At 43.2% G+C, this 18,721-nt stretch overlaps 1 protein-coding gene across 2 annotated transcripts; it reads right to left on the reverse strand.

Moving 5' to 3' along the window:
- Nucleotides 1-6,946: 6,946 nt before the first annotated feature.
- LOC138843245 (uncharacterized) lies at nt 6,947-16,393 on the reverse strand. Of its 2 annotated transcripts, none has more exons than XM_070066655.2 (5): nt 16,017-16,393; nt 15,046-15,133; nt 14,480-14,588; nt 10,088-10,210; nt 6,947-7,654 (listed from the first exon to the last, which is right to left on the reverse strand). In XM_070066655.2, the coding sequence occupies exons 2-4, from the start codon at nt 15,127-15,129 to the stop codon at nt 10,110-10,112; spliced, it is 294 nt and encodes a 97-aa protein (XP_069922756.1). In that variant the 5' UTR covers nt 15,130-15,133; nt 16,017-16,393; the 3' UTR covers nt 6,947-7,654; nt 10,088-10,109. The 2 variants fall into 2 exon arrangements, with proteins under 2 accessions (XP_069922756.1, XP_069922755.1); XM_070066654.2 differs by having other exon boundaries at nt 16,021-16,385.
- Between the last annotated feature and the right edge of the window lie 2,328 nt (nt 16,394-18,721).

Here is an 18,721-nt window from a genome sequence, read left to right on the forward strand (position 1 = left end):
ATTAGCTGGGAGGCGGATGGGAAGTGGAACATCAGGGATTGGAACTGGCACGCATACAGGGATCTAGCATTTTTACAGAGGTTCTACGCACAACACTGGCACTCAAATTTATGCTTTAACAAGCTAAAGCTGTGGGATGTATATTTGGAGCAGCAGGCCCATTATTTCCTGGAATGTACACTGGTCCCATGGAAGGCCAGGGTTTGAGTCCTGGCTCTGTTCCTATCACAGCTGCCTGTCCACACACACTGTAGGTTCCTGGGCCCTACAATCAGCCTGGCCTTGACTTACTTTTTCACAAGTTCCAGGATGGAAATAGCACATGAGTCATCTCCTTCAATACACCTGTCTGCCTTTGTCTCTGCCTTTCATTTATGATTTTTAAAGGGTCATGATATGTATTTCCATGCAGACTAATACAGAGACAGGGATAGGCAGACTGACTATGATTATCATGCCCTACTCACACCTCAAATGCCCTTAAGTTGAGTTGTGGACAGTCCTCAGTGATGATTACAGAGAAACTTCTGGTCTTCCCAGAGGGTGGGAGTTGTTGCAGGACATGGCCACCTTCTGCCTCCTTCACAGGCACATTGTCATGGAGCTAAATCAAAACCCGAGCATTTTGGTGGACAATGTGTCTCCAAAATTCATTCCTGGTGCTGCAAGCCATAGCAAAACTTTCCTCCGAACATTGATCACACCTTCCCTGACTTTTAAATTAATTAATGTACAGATTAAATGGAACCCTTAAAACTGTAGGAAAAGCAGTGGTTATTGTGGGCATTTGGAACCTAAGTATCTGAAATGTCATCATGGCATGTGTGACCTTTGTTATGTTTCCAGCTGCTCTGCTTCCTGTGACTTTTCCTCCATAGCTTTCTGCAAAGACAACAGAAGACCATCCAGCTCCCTGTGCCCCTCTCATCAACAGGGGATACCAGCATGGTGTTCTGGGCTCCTGGCTTGGGAGTGGGCTGGCCCATATTTTGAGGCCATTTGGAGTGTGATCCAGTGGATGGAAGATTTCCTGCATCTGTCCCTCCCTCTGTCACTCTTTTAACTCAATTAAAGAACATTTTCAAAAGAGCAATATAAAGGCAGAGATTCAGAGGCAAATAGCCAGCCAGAAATATCCAAAGTTGTCTTTCTGTCCTACAAGGGCTACTGATGGGCCAGGCAGAAACCAGCACCAGGAGATTTATCCACAGTGCCGACCCCAAGGTATATTCTTTCTATATCTGATTTGTTTAGGGTTTTAATCATGAAAGAATGATAAATCTTATTAAATGCTTTTTTTCTGCATCTATTTGGATGATCATATTGTTTTCATTCTTCACCCTGTTGATGCGGTTTATGACATTTATTGATTTTCGAACCTTGAATGCTTGCATCTCTTGGATAAATTCCAGTTGATCACAAGTATGATCTTTTTAATGCAGTGTTGAATTAGATTTGCTAATATTTTGTTGAGAATTCTTACATATATGCTCATCAAGGATAATGGTCTGTACATTTCTTTTTGTGTTGTGTATTTGGTTGTGGTGTCAGAGTTATAATGTCCTCATTAAAAGAGATTGGCAGAGTTCCATCCTTTTTGATATTTTGGAATAGTCTGAGAACTACTTGAGTTAATTCATCTTTAAATGTTTTGTAGAGTTCAGTTGTAAAGTTGTCAGGTCCTGAAATTTTCTTTGCTGGGTGATTTTAAATTCCTGTTTCAGCCTCATTGTTAGTTATGCAGCTGTTTAGATTGATATAATTGTCTTGATTTAATCTTGGTAGGTTATATTAATCGAGGAATTTATCCATTTATTTGATATTTTCCAGGATGTTGGCATATAGATGTTCATAGTAGTTTCATATGATCATTTTTACATCTGTGGTATCAATTATAATGTCTCCCTTTTCATCTCTAATTTTATTTTTTGAGTTGTTTTCTCTTTCTTTGATACTTTGCTTGTATGCTAAAAAATCCAATTTGCTATTAAGTTGTTCTTTTGAATTGTGCTTTTCCTTAGTTTCAATTACATTTGTTTCTGCTCTGAATTGTTATTTACAATCTCCTGTTTGTTTTGTGTTTGATTTGCTCAGTAATATGTGTTTTTTTAACTTTGTATTATTCTACTTGTTATTGATTTCTACTTTTATTTCCTGCTTTTCCCAGGCATTACCAGCACACTGTATCAGAAGTGGAGCAGTCGGGACATGAACCAGCGTCCCTATGCAATGCTGGCATCACAGGCAGCGGCTTTAGCCACTAAACAACAACACCAGCCCCAGAGTGACAGTTTTAAAATTTATGTATTCAGAAGTTTAATGGCAGCATACAAAGACGAGCTGTAGCTTTATGAGTAACATTATCATTTAAGTCACCCCACAGGGAAGATCCAGATTCCTGCTCATGCCCCTGGGGGGCAGTGGATGATGGTTCCTGCCACCCATGTGGGAGACACAGGTAAAGTTTCTGGCTGCTGGCCTTGGTTCTGCCCAGCCCTGTCTGTTGAAGATATTTGGGTAGTGACTAGATTAGGAATCTCTGTTTGTGTTCTGTGTCTGTGTGTGTGTGTCTTCCTTCCCCCCTCTCCCTATGTCCCTCTTCCTTTCCCTCTCCCTCCCTCTTTCACTCTTTCAGATAAATAAATATTTGCAAATAAACAAGTTACCAAATCACTTCAGGTATCTTATAGATAATGTGGGCTCCACAAAGTTGAAAGTGATGGAATAATGAGCTGCCCCTAATGTCTTTTAAGCAGGATCCAAAACTAAATAGGGTACATGACACAAACGCAGTTGAACATGGGACAGCTAGCTCTGCATTGCTGAACAGTCTTCACAGACATCAGTTCTCAAGAGCAGAAAAGGAACGTGGTAGGTATCCCAATGCATGTTATGCAGTTAGTACAACCTTAATAGCAATCCTCATCAAGAAGCATATAGGAAATAAATGTAAATGCTAATGCCATTCAAGGGCCTCCACATAAAAATACGAAACAAATTGCCAAGACATAGCTTATTCCAGAGGGGCAAAGCATCCTAAGTGAATTATTCCCCCTAGGAATGCAAAGCAAAATATAACAACACGGAAGTTAGAAAACCTCTTGGGTCACCCCCATCCTGTTCCAGAGTGCTGTGGTTACAGCTGCACCTTTGATGCCAGCTTCCTTGCGCCGCCTCCTGGGTGGTAGGGGGTGGGGAGTGGAGCTTCCTCTGGTCTGCAGACTTGCTGCTCAGTACAGAAATAAATAGAAAAGTCCAAAAGAGCACAAACGTAAAAGCAAGTTTATTTGCGAGAAGTGACAAAATCTCCCAGAAGAGATCTGAGAAGGGGCCCCAGAGCTGGGATCTATTGCCCCTGGGGGCTCGTCTCTTTGGTGTTAATTTTCTCCCTCCCCCCTTATCTGGGAGATACTGGCCCTTCACCTGGAGCATGCAGTAGGGGTTGCATTTGAATTGGCACCCCTGCTTCTGTTCCTGAGAGTGGAAGGGGTCTGTAATTGAGGAGGGGTGGGATTTCATAGAATTTGCCCAAGGTCCATTCTGCCCTTTTTAAAAAAAGATTTATTTAATTATTTGAAAATCAGAATTACACAGAGACAGAAAGAGAGGCAGAGTGAGAGAAGGTCTTTCATCTGCTGGTTCACTCTGCTTGGTCCACAATGGCTGGAGCTGTGCCGACTGGATCAGAAGCCAGGAGCCAGGAGATTCCTCTTAGTCTCCCACGCAGGTGCAGTGGCACAAGCACTTGGACCATCTTCTACTGCTTTCCCAGGCCACAGCAGAGAGCTGGATGGGAAGTAGAGCAGCTAGGACTCGCACTGGCAGAGGCCCTCTTTCCCTAAGTCTCCCCCTTCTGACAGAGCTGCTGTCAGACATACAGTTGAAGAAAACTCTAGCTGTTTCGTGCTATACAGGGGCGAAGTGGAGAAGTCATCTGATCCCTGTGGGAAAGTCAATCAAGTGGGCCTTGGTAGAAGTCATCAGGAACGGACATCTGAGGTTCCATCAGAAGGGCCATCTGCACCTAAAGAGCACCTGTCATGCCGGAGATAAGTTGTACCACTTGATTAAAGAAGCAGGGACCAAAAAGCACAAAGGAGGAGAAGGGAAAGTATCACAGGTATGAAGGGGTCAAAAATACTCCAGACAAATCTTTATTGATTAAGGAGCCCAACCATGTTTCTTGGTTTAGATTTTGATTGTGACCTTGAATAATTCTTTGAGCTCAGGTAGGTCACTGTCCAGCTGTGGGAGTTGGTTATCCAGAAACAACATGCTTCATGAAGCATTGCACAGGTTCTACCCACCTCAGGGGAGAGTAGGTCGCGTGCTCCTCAGGTGAGGACCAAGACAATCAGGATTGGGAACCCCAGAAGAAAACAGAGTCCGAATACCTCAGCTATATGTACCGGAATAGGGCCATTAGGTTTTGTGAGAACAGGCTTACTTATCGGAGTTGAGGTCTGCCTGAAGGGGTGTTTGACACCGTCCACTGGTTCACATGAGTAGTGAGGCTCCACGGTTGACTCTGAAGACACGAGGATACCCCCAGGGTCTGCGTTCGCAGTCCAGGACTTTATTCTTGACTGTTGGATCCCTGCATCAAAGCCTGCAACCTTAACTGGTTGCACTGGAGAGAATTACTGGGAAAGGCCCCTCCCAATTGGGTTGGTTAAAATCCCGAGAGTCTAAGGACTCAATCAAAATGCAGGTCCCTGAACAAAAAGGGGGCTCACTTTTGTGATGTGGCCCCGGCTCAATTGAGCGGAGTGCCAAGAAGAGCCCCTGGAACTCTGCCCACTTTTGGGTCTGGCTTGCACCTCCCTGGCTTCCTCACCTAGGAGAGTATCATGGTTCAGAAAGGGCCATCCACACATGACATCAAACGGAGTCAGACCCTAAAATCTGGGAGAATTTTTGACTCGAATCCAAGCTATGAAAAGTAGTCGAGTCCACTGTAGCTTGGTTTCCTGAGTTAGCTTAAGTAGGTGTTGTTTAAAGCGTCCATTAGCCCTTTCCACATGCCCTGGTGACTGAGGGTCACCACACACAATGGAGTTGGTGGTTAGTTCTGTTTGGCCTGAGTGAGTGCTCACAGAGGAGCACCACACTCTGAGCCCAAGGTCTTCAACAATTCTCCTTGGTCCTGGACCCTTTTTGATACCCTAATGGGTGAATTGTAGGGGCTAACACATTCCTTCAGTACTCCGTGATTGAGGAGGCCCTGAATGCTGGGTTCTGAGCCTCTTGTACCTCCGGACAGACAGGATATTGTTTCTCATGTGGAAAACCTGTGGATCTTTAAGTCTGACTTTTATGGGAATTGCTGTCTTTGCCTGTTCCATAGTTTCTTCATCTGACCATATCTGAGGGTCTCCTTTTCCTGGATGAGGGTATCACAGCCTGTGACTCCTGATGCTAACAGGAGTCTGGGAAAGGATGTCTCGGCCTAAAGTGGGCAGTGTTTGCAGTACTGTTAGAAAGGGATGGGATGATGCCTGAAGTGCTTGGGTCACTGCCACCCACATGGGGGACATAAATTGAATTCCTGGTTCCTGGCTTTGTCTCATCCAAACTTGGCTGCTGTAGGCATTTAGAGTATGAACCAGTGGTGGAAGATGCGATGGCTCCTCCTCTCTCCTCTCCTCTCCCTCCCTCCCCTCACATAATTAGAAATAAGTGAATAAACATAGAATCGTACCAGTGTAATACACCAACTTTATGGATTCACGGTGGAAGAAGGTCTAAGATCATCCTAGCAGTCACACTACAAGTGACTGATGAAAGTTAGCAGTACTCAAGATAAGTATTCTCAGCAAACTGGGAACAGAATGGGGCTTCCGCCGCTCTCCTCCAGGGACACTGCACCACCTCACCAGATGTGAGTGGCCACCCAAGCGTTGGCACCATGGTGGCTCCAGGACCGGTCACCCTCATCTGATCGGGCCCTGGTAAAGTGGAGACCCGAGAGCAGGTGACCAGTGCTACTGCGCACCTGTGCACACGTCCTCCTGGACGGGGCTGGGGAGTGACTGCAGCCTCAATCTTCAGGGGAACCAATGGGCCTGGTGTCACTGAGCAGGTGGCCCGTGGGCCTGGCGCCGAGAGGGAGTGGGCACATGGGATGGACGGGGGCGTCTGAGCTGCGCTGCAGCTGCTTTTCCAAACTCTGTGGGCAGTATGTCCGCTGCCCTTAGGACAGTAGAATCACTGCACCGACCTGGACAAAGGTGGGAAGAGAGGCTGCCTCCAGCTTCCAGGTTTCGCTGTTTCCTCTCGGGATCCCCCCGAGTTCTTTATAAGATGGGCGGGGCTGTGCAGGGGACCCATCTTAGGAAATGCAGGGCCCCAAGGGAACCAGCCACAGGCCTGCCCTGAAGCTCCGCTCTGCAGACTGCACAGCCTAGAGTGCCCGGCCACCACCTGTGTCACTGGCACAGCCTAGGATGCCCTGACACCGCCCATGTCACCGGCACAGCCTGGACTGCCCTGACACCCCCCGTGTCATCGGAATGGTAATTGGGTTCCTGACATCCACGCAGGAAACTCGGATGGATTTCCTGGCTGCTTGTTTCAGCCTGAGACAGCCCCGCTGTTGCAGACATCTGGGAAGTGAACCAATGGAAGCAAGTTCACTGGCTCGGTCTGGCTCTAGCTGCCTGCCTCTCTCTCTGCCTGTGTGTGTGGTGCCATCTCTCCCTTCCAACAACAAATGTATACTTTTTTGAAGATTGATGTTTTGGTTTGAAATCATATTCTGAACACAACACTGATACAACTGTTAATGTCGTCACATTGGAACTGCCTAAGTGAAGTGCAACGAAAAGTCAGTATTGCATTTGTTTTCTCCTTGATTGGGCAGATGTGCAAAAATATTTCTTTACATTTAATGTTTCTTTTAGAAGCAAGTGTAATCATTTGTTTCAAGTTTTCACATTTATTCCACCTGTACATATGAATAACACTTCCTTTTAAATTTGAAAGCATTCATGTTTGTATAGTGAATTACACTGTCACACAAATTTTCTGCTATCACCATCATTTTTGCCATCAAACTGTGATGATACATATGCCAAGTCTCACCGTTTGAGACAAGAAAGGAAATGATGAAACGAACAGAGAATGGAATGGAGACAGAAATGAGAAGCAGAGTGAGACACCTGGAAAAGACAAGCATTTGTTAATAAATGGAACTGTGTTTGATCGACAACTTGTCCACATGGAAAAATCCATGGTGCCTGTGATGTTTAGATTCTGGTACTACTGGGATTTGTTAAATAATGTGTGATTTCTAGCATATTAAATACTTTCTCCGTAAAATCACAGAATAGGATATGTTGCAAATGATATCACAGAAATACAAACGGCTATTTGGGACTACTATAAACAACCATACACCTACAAATTGGAAAACCTAAAATAGAGATGAATTAATTTCTGGATATCCATACCTTACCAAAACTGAACCATGAAGACACAGAAAACATGAAAACACCAGTAGCTCAGTAATGAAAAGTCGCCAGCAAAGAAAATCTATGGACCAATGCTGAAGTCCATCGAACTTTTAAGGAAGAACACCAATCCTTCTCAACCTGTTCTCAAATATCAGAAGGGAGCAAATCCATCCAAACTCATTCTCCAACACCAGAAGTATCTTGAATCCAGAGTCAGACATGGATAAAAAAAAAAAAAGAAACAAATAAAGAACACTATAGATAAATATCCCCAATGAACATAAATGTGTAAATTGTAAAGAAAACATTAGCAAACTGAATCCAACAACACATTGAAAAATTCATTCATAATGGACAATTGAGATTTTTCTCAGGGATTGCAGCATGGTTCAGCATTTGTAAATCTATAGGCATACTATAGCACATCAACAGGAGGAAGAGGCTGGCGCCGCGGCTCACTAGGCTAATCCTCCACCTTGCGGTGCCAGCACACCGGGTTCTAGTCCCGGTTGGGGTGCCAGATTCTGTCCCAGTAGCCCATCTTCCAGGCTAGCTCTCTGCCATGGCCAGGGAGTGCAGTGGAGGATGGCCCAAGTGCTTGGGCCCTTCACCCCATGGGAGACCAGGAGAAGTACCTGGCTCCTGCCCTCGGATCAGCGCGATGCGCCGGCCGCAGGGCGCCAGCCGCAGCGGCCATTGGAGGGTGAACCAACGGCAAAAGGAAGACCTTTCTCTCTGTCTCTCTCGCTCACTGTCCACTCTGCCTGTCAAAAAAAAAAAAAAAACAGAAAAACAAAATACAAAAAAAAAAAACAGAAAGAAGATAAACATCATATGGTCATCACTATAGACACAGAAAAAGCATTCAGTAAAATTCAACATCCATTCATGATAATAAAAACGAAAACCTTGGGCAAAATACTATAGAAAGAAAACTCTTCAAGATAATAAAGGCTGTACATGACAAAAGCACACCAAATATAACACTGAATGGGGAAAACCTGAAAGCTTTTCATGTAAGATCTGAAACCAAGCAAGGATTCACTCTCACTGCTGTTATAACATAAATACTGGAAGTTTTACCCAGAGCCATTAGGCAACATGAGCAAATAAAAGATATACAAACAGGAAAGGAACAAACCAAGTTATTCCTGTTAGCAGATGACATGATTCTATATACAGAGGCACCCAAAGACTGTACCAAGGAACTATTACAACTGATAAACAAATCCAATAAAGATGCAAGATGCAAAAGCAATACACAAAAATCAGTCACATTTTATACCCATTCTAGAAAAGTCACATTTCAAGAACATATTTACTCTTAATTATATAACATATTCAATATCTATTAATCTCTTTTCCACACTCATTGCTGGCTTTTTCCATTTTCTTCAGGAATATAGAAACTACTGTTATATTATATTACTATAGAAAGACAAGTACCTTTAGTTTATTCATTGGATTACTTCTCCATTTACTAATGTAGCACTTGTCTTTATTAAGTTTTCCCTTCCGTTTCCCTTTGATTTATTAACTCTGTGGCTCTTATTACTAATATCCATATTGTGTGGTCATGTTTTAATACCTCTTTATTTAACATTTGTCTTTTTATCATACATATTTCATGTATATGAACTTTGCAAGACTTCCTTTCTGTCAAGTTCAGTAGGCTCCTGGAAGTAGTGTTAAAACTGCCCTTTAACTCTTCCCCTCCCGGTTTCTCTCCCCCTCCCCCATCTCCCTCTCCTCTCCCTCTCCCTGACTCTCTCTTCCTGTGTATCTCTGCTTCATACATAAAAAATAAGTTTTTAAAAAGTGGATGGACATTTGGCACAGTGGCTAGGACGCTATTTGGGACATTCACACACTGCACTAGAGTTCCTGGGTTTGGGTTCTGATTGCACTTCTGAACAAACTTCCTGATATTGTGAACCCTGGATACAACAGATGATACAGCTAAAGTGCCTGGGTCCTCGACACCCCCATGGAAAATCCCAAATGAGTGCCAGTCCTAGACATATCTGTTGTGGGCATTAGGGGAGTGAGCCAGCAGATGATGGACGACCTCTCTCTCTCCTCTCTCTCTCTATATATATATTTATATATGTATATATACATACACACACACACATACACGCATATCCTTTTGTTTTTTAAGATTTTTTTTTTATTTGAAAGGTAGTGTTACAGGGAGAGAGTGAGAGACAGAGAAAAGGTCTTTCATCCCTGGTTCACTCCCCAAATGGCAGCGACAGCTGGAGCTGGGTGGATCCAAACCCAGGAGCCAGGAGCTTCTTTCATACAAATAACAAAAATGCATTATGTATTTCATTGAAACATAAATTATAACAGGGTGTGAAAAGCATTAGCTGTTGGTTAGAAGACTTATACTGCTAAGTAAGAAAATATTTTCATACATTTCACTTCAATATGGCTTGGACCCAGTTTGTTTCAGTTATCTGAAAACATGTCAGGGTGACAGTCTTCTAAAGGCTGACTAGTCATCCAATGGTCTTTTTATGTGAACACTGTTATTAAAGTAGAATTAATGTTATCTCTATGGTATTATAAATGGTTTAATATCATGAAAAACAAAGACATATAATGTTGCACCTTAATGAATTACATACCTGCCTCTGGCACTGTAGTGCTCTAGTTGTGAGGTGCTGTCTCATTGAATTCAGGACCATTTTCATATACATCTCCAGGGTCAAGCTGAAGATTTTCCTGGACATCTGGTTCCACGTGGGGCCCTTAGAGATAAAAAGGTTACCGAGAGACAATAACGAGATGGCAGAATCGACTTTTCTTTCCTTATGTCCAGGATTTCAGCAACAACAAAAAAATCCATACCCAGATCAGGAGCACATACCCCATTACCCAATGTACTGCACGCAGGCATGAACACTCTAGTTAATGTTTCTCACTGGAAAGTATTTATCCACAGCATTTCCCAGATGAAGTAGAGACTGGCCTTCTAGATAGAGTGCATCTGAAGCCAATGGGGTGCACAAACAAGAGACCTGTGTGAATCTGAATGGGAACGTGTGTACTTCCTTTCCTTCCCCACTCACCCAAGTCAACTAATTCAAATGTTCAAATTCTTAATGTAACTAGTCTGTCTGCATACACAGCACCCCAAACTTTCACTGCTTGAAGCCAATGGAATGGATCCAGAATCACCTCGCTCTAGCTATGGACAAGGTTGTGCTTTCCTGTGAACACAGGACCACGGAGAATGAAACGTGTTTAAACAAATGAGCGGAAAAATCTAATTGTGCTTTATCTCTGTCCCTCTCTCTGTGTCTCTCTGTGTGTGTTTGGGGGCGCAAAATCTAATATTACTGATACTTTATGAAGAAGATCTTATCATTTGTGTCAACATGGAAGATCCTGGAAGACATGATGCTAACTGAAATAAGCCATAGGCAGAAAGAAAAATACTGCAGAATCTCACTGAGGTGGGGACTCTGAAAATGAATACATGGAAACAGAGTAGAATGTTGGCTACCAGGAGTGTTGGATAGTGAATTGGGAAATGTACATGCAAGGTAAAAAGTTGCAGGTTAAATAATACTAGAGATGCAAATCCAACGTGTGTACTAATTAACAATAAATTACTACAACTTTAAGTTTACTGATAGAAACATTTTAGGAGAGAGCATATGAAGAGATTGATAGTAGTTCTTTGGGATCACTTACATATATTTATCAACAAATAATGTTGTATACCTAAAATACAAAAAATAAAGGATGAAAGATTGGGGCCCGTGCTGTGGTATAGCAGGTAAAGCCGCTGTGTGCAGTGCTGGCATCCCATATTGGTGCTGGTTCGAGTCCCGGCTGCTCCACTTCCGATCCAGCTCTCTGCTATGGCATAGGAAAGCTGTAGAAGATGACCCAAGTCCTTGGGCCCCTGCACCTGCATGGGAGACCTGGAGGAAACTCCTGGCTCCTGGCTTAGGATCAGCACAGCTCAGGCCATTGCGCCCAACCAGTGGATGGAAGACTCTCTCTGTCTCTCTCTCTCTCTCTCTCTCTCTGCCTCTCCTTCTTTCTCTTGTGTAACTCTGACTTTGAAATAAAGAAATAGAATGAAAATATAGTTAAGCAGTAAGACATGAAATGTGAAAAATAAAATGGTAAAATACATTCTGCCAGTGTTGTGAAATCAAACCTGCAGGTAAATGGGATGCGTAAGATCCCAGAATCCTTATTTCAAGATTCTGTTGCCAAAACGCAAGGGGAAGTCATATGTCCCCATTGTTATGCTTTTTCTCCAGTCACGATTTCCCTCAAACTACTTTCCATTACTCCGACTTGATGTTATACTCGAAGTACCAAATCATTATTATTTTGGGTCTGTCCGATCCAATAAGAATGTGAGACCAAGACTAAAATTAAATTTCTGGAGAGTATTTAGATTCCAAGTACCTGACATGTAATATGGCATGAGTAGAAACCAGTAAGTATGGCATGAGAACATATGTTAATAAAAGATTAATCTCTTTAAGGATGCCTCCATTGGCACAGGTGCTTGGTGTAGCTGTTCAGCCACAAGTTAGAATGCAGACACTGTATATCAGAGGGGCTGGGAATGAAATCAGTGTAGCAAAGAAGATACCTGCATTCACCGGTTTTTCTACCATGCTATCTGCAAGAACTAAGGAATGGAAGCAACATAGATGCCCATCAACAGATGAACGGATACAGGAAATGTGGTCTGTATACACAATGGAATTTTATTCAGCGATAAAACAATGTTATCCTAATATATGCATAAGAAAATATGGAAGAGTGAGATTGCCAATTCAAGAAAAGCCAGACACAAAAAGCAATCATCCCATGTATTAGCTCACATGTGGAAGCCACAAATAATTTCGACCTGAATGTTGTAAAATACTGATTTATAGGAGATTGTGAATGCCGGGGCATCTGATAACTCGTACCAAGAGACAGAGAAGGAATGCACTCTAGTGTTTTACTGCACAGTGGGATGACTGTAACTAAGAATAGCCTGTCCTACAGCCTGTGAATAGATAGAGAAGAGGCCCTCCATGGCTCCAAGCATAGAATGATGACAGGGACAGACTAAAATCCATTGCTTTGTCTGACTGGTACACATGGTGTACATTTGAAATGTCACATTGTAACCCGTAGATATGTGGAGCCATCAGGTGCAAATCAGAAAAATAGAACACTATTTAAAGAGAGGGAAATGTTACATAACCTTACTTTATCAACATCCATTGAATACTTGTATCCATGTATCAGAGGGTACCCCATAAATATGCACAATCAAGAATAATTGAAAATAAACAATTAATAAAGTAATTAAGATGCCACTGTCATGAATGATAGGGATAGAGAAGTTCACGCAGATTAAATGGGACAAACTTTACACTAGAATCAAATGCAATGGATTAGACTCTGGATGACAAAAATATGTACAAAGGAAATTACTGGGACAGATAGGGAAATTTGAATGTAGACTGCATCTTAAACAATTGCATTATTGAACAATTAAATTTCCTGAATTATAGAATTATACACTGATTTTCAAAAAGAATGACTTTATCCCTTGGATTTGCACACACACAGGGTAATGATGTTTCATACTACCTGAAAATTAATATAAGTGGGTTTGCATCAGAACAAAAATAATATTAATAAGTATATAGTCATGTTAATATATGCTTCTAATCAGGGCAGAAGGGAGACAAATTGTAGGTGTGGAGAGAATGGAAGCAGGAAACCCACAGGGCCTGGAGCATGACACTTTGTGACTCTAGATGAAAACTCTGGGAGATTTTATGACAATTGTCAACTTTTGTATAAATGTAGATTTCCAAAACCTGAAATACAAATGAACGAATATGCAAGAGCTAGATTATAATTCAGAGAGACAGCACTTATTTTTGCAATATGGGCAGCAACTAGGATTGGACTTTGCCTTCCTTGCTTTCCTGTATTATAAAGCCATATTTTAAACAAAGAAAGGCAGAACAAAACACACTGCATCTACTCCTCCAAGGCCATAGTGTACTAAGAGGAGTCAACGTTAACTTTCTCAGACATCTGAAATCTACACCATGCATGGAATCTGAATTATAAATGACATACACTTTTTTGCTGTAAGATTTGATGAGTGGATTTGTAGGTCTATGCTAAATATAATCATGACACTCACCCCTTCCCAGGGTAAGCAACACTTATTTTGTGAAAAGAAAGGCATATTAGGTACTTATTTCACATTTCATGAACGAAACCCATGTGGAAGAAAGTACCAAATATAAGAGCAAAATTATTTGTGACTCATGGAAAAACTACTATCTTACAGCGAGAATAGAAAGTGGGGTGTAAAGAAATGAATGGGCATTGTTGGCAGTCACATTTGGAAAGACAGCGAATTGCTAAAAAAACAAAACAAAAAAGTATACCATGAAATATGCAAATGCTTAGGTTGAGACTACTACTCGCAAAGAAATAATTCGGCACATAGCAATGTGATGAAAGTTGCATTGATCCAATCCCACAAGAATTTGTGTGGCTTTAAAACGCCTTTAAAAATCATAGTAACTTGAAATAACTTCAAAGCCGTTCAGGAAAAGGGACTGGCGTGACACTGTGGGATAAACCACCACTTGCAACAATGGCACTTCACGTTAGAGTGTTGATTCAAGTCCTGGCTGCTTAGTTTCAGATCTAGGTTCCTGCTATTGTGCCAAGAAAGCAGCTGATGATGACCCAAATGCTTGGATTCCTGCCAGCAATGTGGGAGATCTGGATGGGGTTCCTGGCTCCCAGCCTGACTCAATCCCAAATATCTAAAAATTTTAAAAAGAAGTCTTATAATGAGGAAAGCACAAAGCTGTAATGTATATTCTTCAACTTTCCACCTAATATGCAGGAACTGTTTGAGATACCTTTGTAATGTTAGTGTTATTTCCTCCTGTGCCATAATAAATGAGACATGCATATCCCTCACCCTCAAAAGGCCTTTTCGTTCTCCTTCCCTTTACCTTCAGCCTCAGGTTCTCCCTCCTCTTCTATATCTTGATCAACTGGAATCTCCTGATTTTCAACTGCTGGCTCCTCCAGTTGAAGTACTTCAGCACCAGATTGCTGGGGCTATTAGGTTGAAATTATAGAAATAAACAGTCTTGTGGAAACACATGTGATAACCATCTATAACACATATGTATGCATAATAATCATTTGAGAAATTTCTTCAACATGATCCTACATCCTTATTCTGAATAAAATTAGTCCTCCCCCTGAGAGGTGTCTCCCAGAAGAGTTACCTCCAATGCGCGTGGGAGTTATTTTTTTCTGTGCTGGGATGCACGTGTGCTCTCTACTGTGAGTAAGCGTGAGAGTGAAATCACTGACTACATCCCATGGGAACATAAAGAGCATCCATGAGGAATACAGCAGATGTAATTGTCCTGGGTGAATGTTTCCTTTGCGACACCAAGTGACAGCCGTCATCAACGCAGAAGACCTTTATCAGTGTATTTTGCTACTCAGTAAGACTTTCCCAAAGATAAACTTGCTAACAGAAAACATTACACATTGAAGCACTCACCTCCACAGGTTCAATTTGCTCTTGGAAACTTTCTTCTGCATTTCCTCCTCCCATAGCTCTAGATGTTGCTCTTGTGCCACTCATGTTTCTCAACGAAAGCAGAATATTGTGATTTGGAGAATGCATTTAAGAGAACTGCAGTATTTGAACATTTGCATGGCCAAACGTCAATTTGTAACTTTTAAATATGTTGAGATAACTTTCAAAAATGTCCCTGGATATGCATGCATATCCACCCTTTCTGATCCTTGGTAACAGCACTTCCTCGGACAAGTCTGACACAGAAAGGCGTAAGGACAAGACAGAGGTCCTAGCTGATGCTATCTGTCGCATCACTGGATGTCCCGTATGGAGACATTCTTGGGAAATCTGCTACACCATGAAAACTCGAGTGACTATCCTATTTGTCACAACCGCACTAACGAGGCCAATTTGTGATCCCAAATAGTTTTCGTTGAGATGCACAGCTCCATCCCTCCTTCTCGTGGTGTTTCTGCACCGACCAGGCCAAAGTGAGAAGCTGGGATAGAGGGCGATAGGGACGCCTCTCCCTGGGCATCTGGGCCTGCGCTTTACGGATTTTGGAGATGCTGTCACCACCTCGGTGTCCCCACTCTCTATGTCCTTCCCTTAACATCTGCCCAGCCTTACGTCTGGTTTCCTCTGAGGACTTGTGATCTGCCCCCTGTGAGCCATACCGGGATCCTCTGGGACACAGATCTCTCCAACAGCAGCCTCAACCCTTGCCCTGTCTTCACCTGCCCCACTGCCCTCCAGGCAAACCTTCCGCCCTTGTCCTGGCCCCAGCCGGAATGTAACAAACATGGTGGCAGCGCCATCTGTGCGCAGGCCGACGTCCTTGAAGTCCTTCTTGTTCTCAGTCCCCGCACCTCATCGCCCAATCCCGCGAAGACGCTTGGCGTCTTCTCATACTCACTCACACGTGAACTGATCAGACAGCGGCTACCTACTCACTGTGTCTCAGGCAGGCAGCAAGACAGAACACAGCGGGAAAATGGCGCCCGCGGCGCGGATGTGCACAGAGCACGCCAACGCGAAGGCTCGTGCGCAGCAGGGGACGTGTGCAGCAGTGTGACCCTGCGCCAGTCAGGACGCTCGTGGGCGGGACTTACACTCGGAAGCCTCAGCAGTCCTCAGCTACCAAGGAATTGCTCCCCACTGTTTCCTCCAACAGTCTGATTCTTCCAGGAGAGCCCTGGGTTCTCCTTTGGGAAAAAACATCTCAAATAGACCTGCTGTGACAGAAGTAGCTTTTAAATATGTCAGCGCTGGGGCTAGTGCAGCTGCCGCTGGTGACAGGATGCCAGTTTGTGGGAGACCCGGATGACGCGCATGGCTTCTGGCTCCTGCCGCCGCTTGGGGAGCGACCCAGAGGATGGACGATCGCTTTGTCCCCCTCTCCCCCTCTCTCCCTCTCTCCCTCTCTCGCTCTCTCGCTCTCCAACTCGGGTTTTCAAATTAATAAGTAAATATAAAATGTTAGTCTATTTTTATGTCGGCTTTCTCCAGTAATTTTCTGCCCCACCTGTGGCCGTTTTGCTTTTGTTGCTTTCATCATGCTTGCAAACACTTGGGTTTCTCTGGCTTCTGAGTTACGTTTTTTCCATTAACATCTGTAGGCCGGTAGCTCACCTGCCTGAATACGACTGGTCTGGTCCACGCAAGGTTCAGAACTATCCGATAGAGGTCCTAGGATGTAGGCACAGCCTATTGTCACAAGATGGATAGCAGCAGTGGTTATGCTCATCATACGCAGTGCTTCCTGAGCATCAGTCACCTGTCCTGTCCGCAGGGCAAAGCTGGCAGTATTACCCAACGCTCTCCCTCCACAGGGTCACTAGCATCTCAGAAGCGGAAAGGCCTTCCGAATGTTGGTACTTATTCTGAGGTCTTGTGTAAAGCATTTTTATCAAGGTGGGGCACAATTCACTTAGAATTGGACACAATTGGTGGTGTGATATTTTAGGATTCATGGACATACACAAAGACTGTAAGTTTTAGAAATTTTAATTGACGTGTAGTAGTGATTGTCCATAGCCAATGGATACGCTGTGCTTTTCCTTTTTCTAGAAATGTCCACAATGTGTAATAATCCCATTCAGGTAATTAGCATTAGCATCACCTCAGGAATTTATTATTACTTTGGGTTGTGCACGTTCTGCACCTTTTCCTTTAGCACTGTACATTTTCCATTCCAGGACTGCTAACTATAGAGCTATGTAGAGTACTACAGAAGAGTAGAACTTAGTCTTCCTTTCTAACTGTGTTGTGGCATTCATTGTCCATCCTCTATGCCCTTTCTCCTACCATCTCCACCCTCTGGTGACCTGCGCTCTACCTTCTGTTTCTGTGAGATCCACTTGTGTAGCTTCCAATGGGAGTGAGAATATACGCTGTTTGGCTATTTGTGAGCAAGGTAAGCATTTTAAGAAAAGCTAATCAAATACTTTGCAGGTTGAAAAACCTCATTTGACTTTTTATTCAGCAGTGCATATATATATTTCAAGGAGGTGCTGGAATAAACAAGGTGGTTTTCCTTTTTTGCAAACTTTACTTTCAGAAACAAGAGTTTCCTGTATTTGTAGTTATTTGATGAAGCAAGGAGCTATAAGCTATTTTTTATGCAGCCATTAGGATGGATCCGTGACTTCTGTTCAAGTTCATTTCTAAAAGTGTGTGGAAAAGTGAAAATAATATATGATGGAGAGTTTCCACAAGCATTAATGAACACCCTGATACATCTTAGCACTTTAGTGTGGGAAACAGTATGTAACAGGGAAAATCAGGCTTGGTGCCTCCGTGATCAAATAGGTTTTTACAAATAAATTAAGCTACATTTTTTGTGCAACTCCAGTAGATTCTGTCAAGTCCGGCTTTTTAACGTTTTTTTTTTTCTTTCTTTCTTTTTTTTTTTTTTTTTTTTTTTTGACAGGCAGAGTGGACAGTGAGAGAGAGAGACAGAGAGAAAGGTCTTCCTTTGCCGTTGGTTCACCCTCCAATGGCCGCCGTGGCCAGCGCACAGTGGCCGGCACACCGCGCTGATCCGAAGGCAGGAGCCAGGTGCTTCTCCTGGTCTCCCATGGGGTGCAGGGCCCAAGCATTTGGGCCATCCTCCACTGCACTCCCTGGCCACAGCAGAGAGCTGGCCTGGGAGATGGGCAACCGGGACAGAATCCGGCGCCCCGACCAGGACTAGAACCCGGTGTGCCAGCGCTGCAAGGCGGAGAATTAGCCTAGTGAGCCGGGCGCCGGCCCAGCTTTTTAAAGTTTATACCTGGATTGCGAAAAGTCAACCGGACTTTGAATAGTGATTACTATAGGGTGTGAGTGACAGACAGGACTGGAAGGAATTTGGATCAATGGGTTCCAAATTAGAATCAGAAAAACAGAATAAGTTCCTAGTGTTGCACAGCACAGTGGGGAGACTGTACTTCACAGTACCCTAGTTTATATTGTACGAACAGAGAGAAGAAAGAACTGCCGGGCCTACAACCATGAAGTAATGTCTCGGATCAGGAAATGTTCATTACGCAGTTTTGACCAGTACATTGCATACATAAAATCAAATGTAACACTGTAGCCCTAAATATGTACCATTACTGTTAATAACAAAGTAAAAAGAAACTGTGAAACTCACACAAATGCTTTAGAAAGC

This window comes from Oryctolagus cuniculus, chromosome X (assembly GCF_051225735.1).
Source record: "Oryctolagus cuniculus isolate XC-2025 breed Fujian yellow rabbit chromosome X, ASM5122573v1, whole genome shotgun sequence".
NCBI classification, from domain to species: domain Eukaryota; kingdom Metazoa; phylum Chordata; class Mammalia; order Lagomorpha; family Leporidae; genus Oryctolagus; species Oryctolagus cuniculus.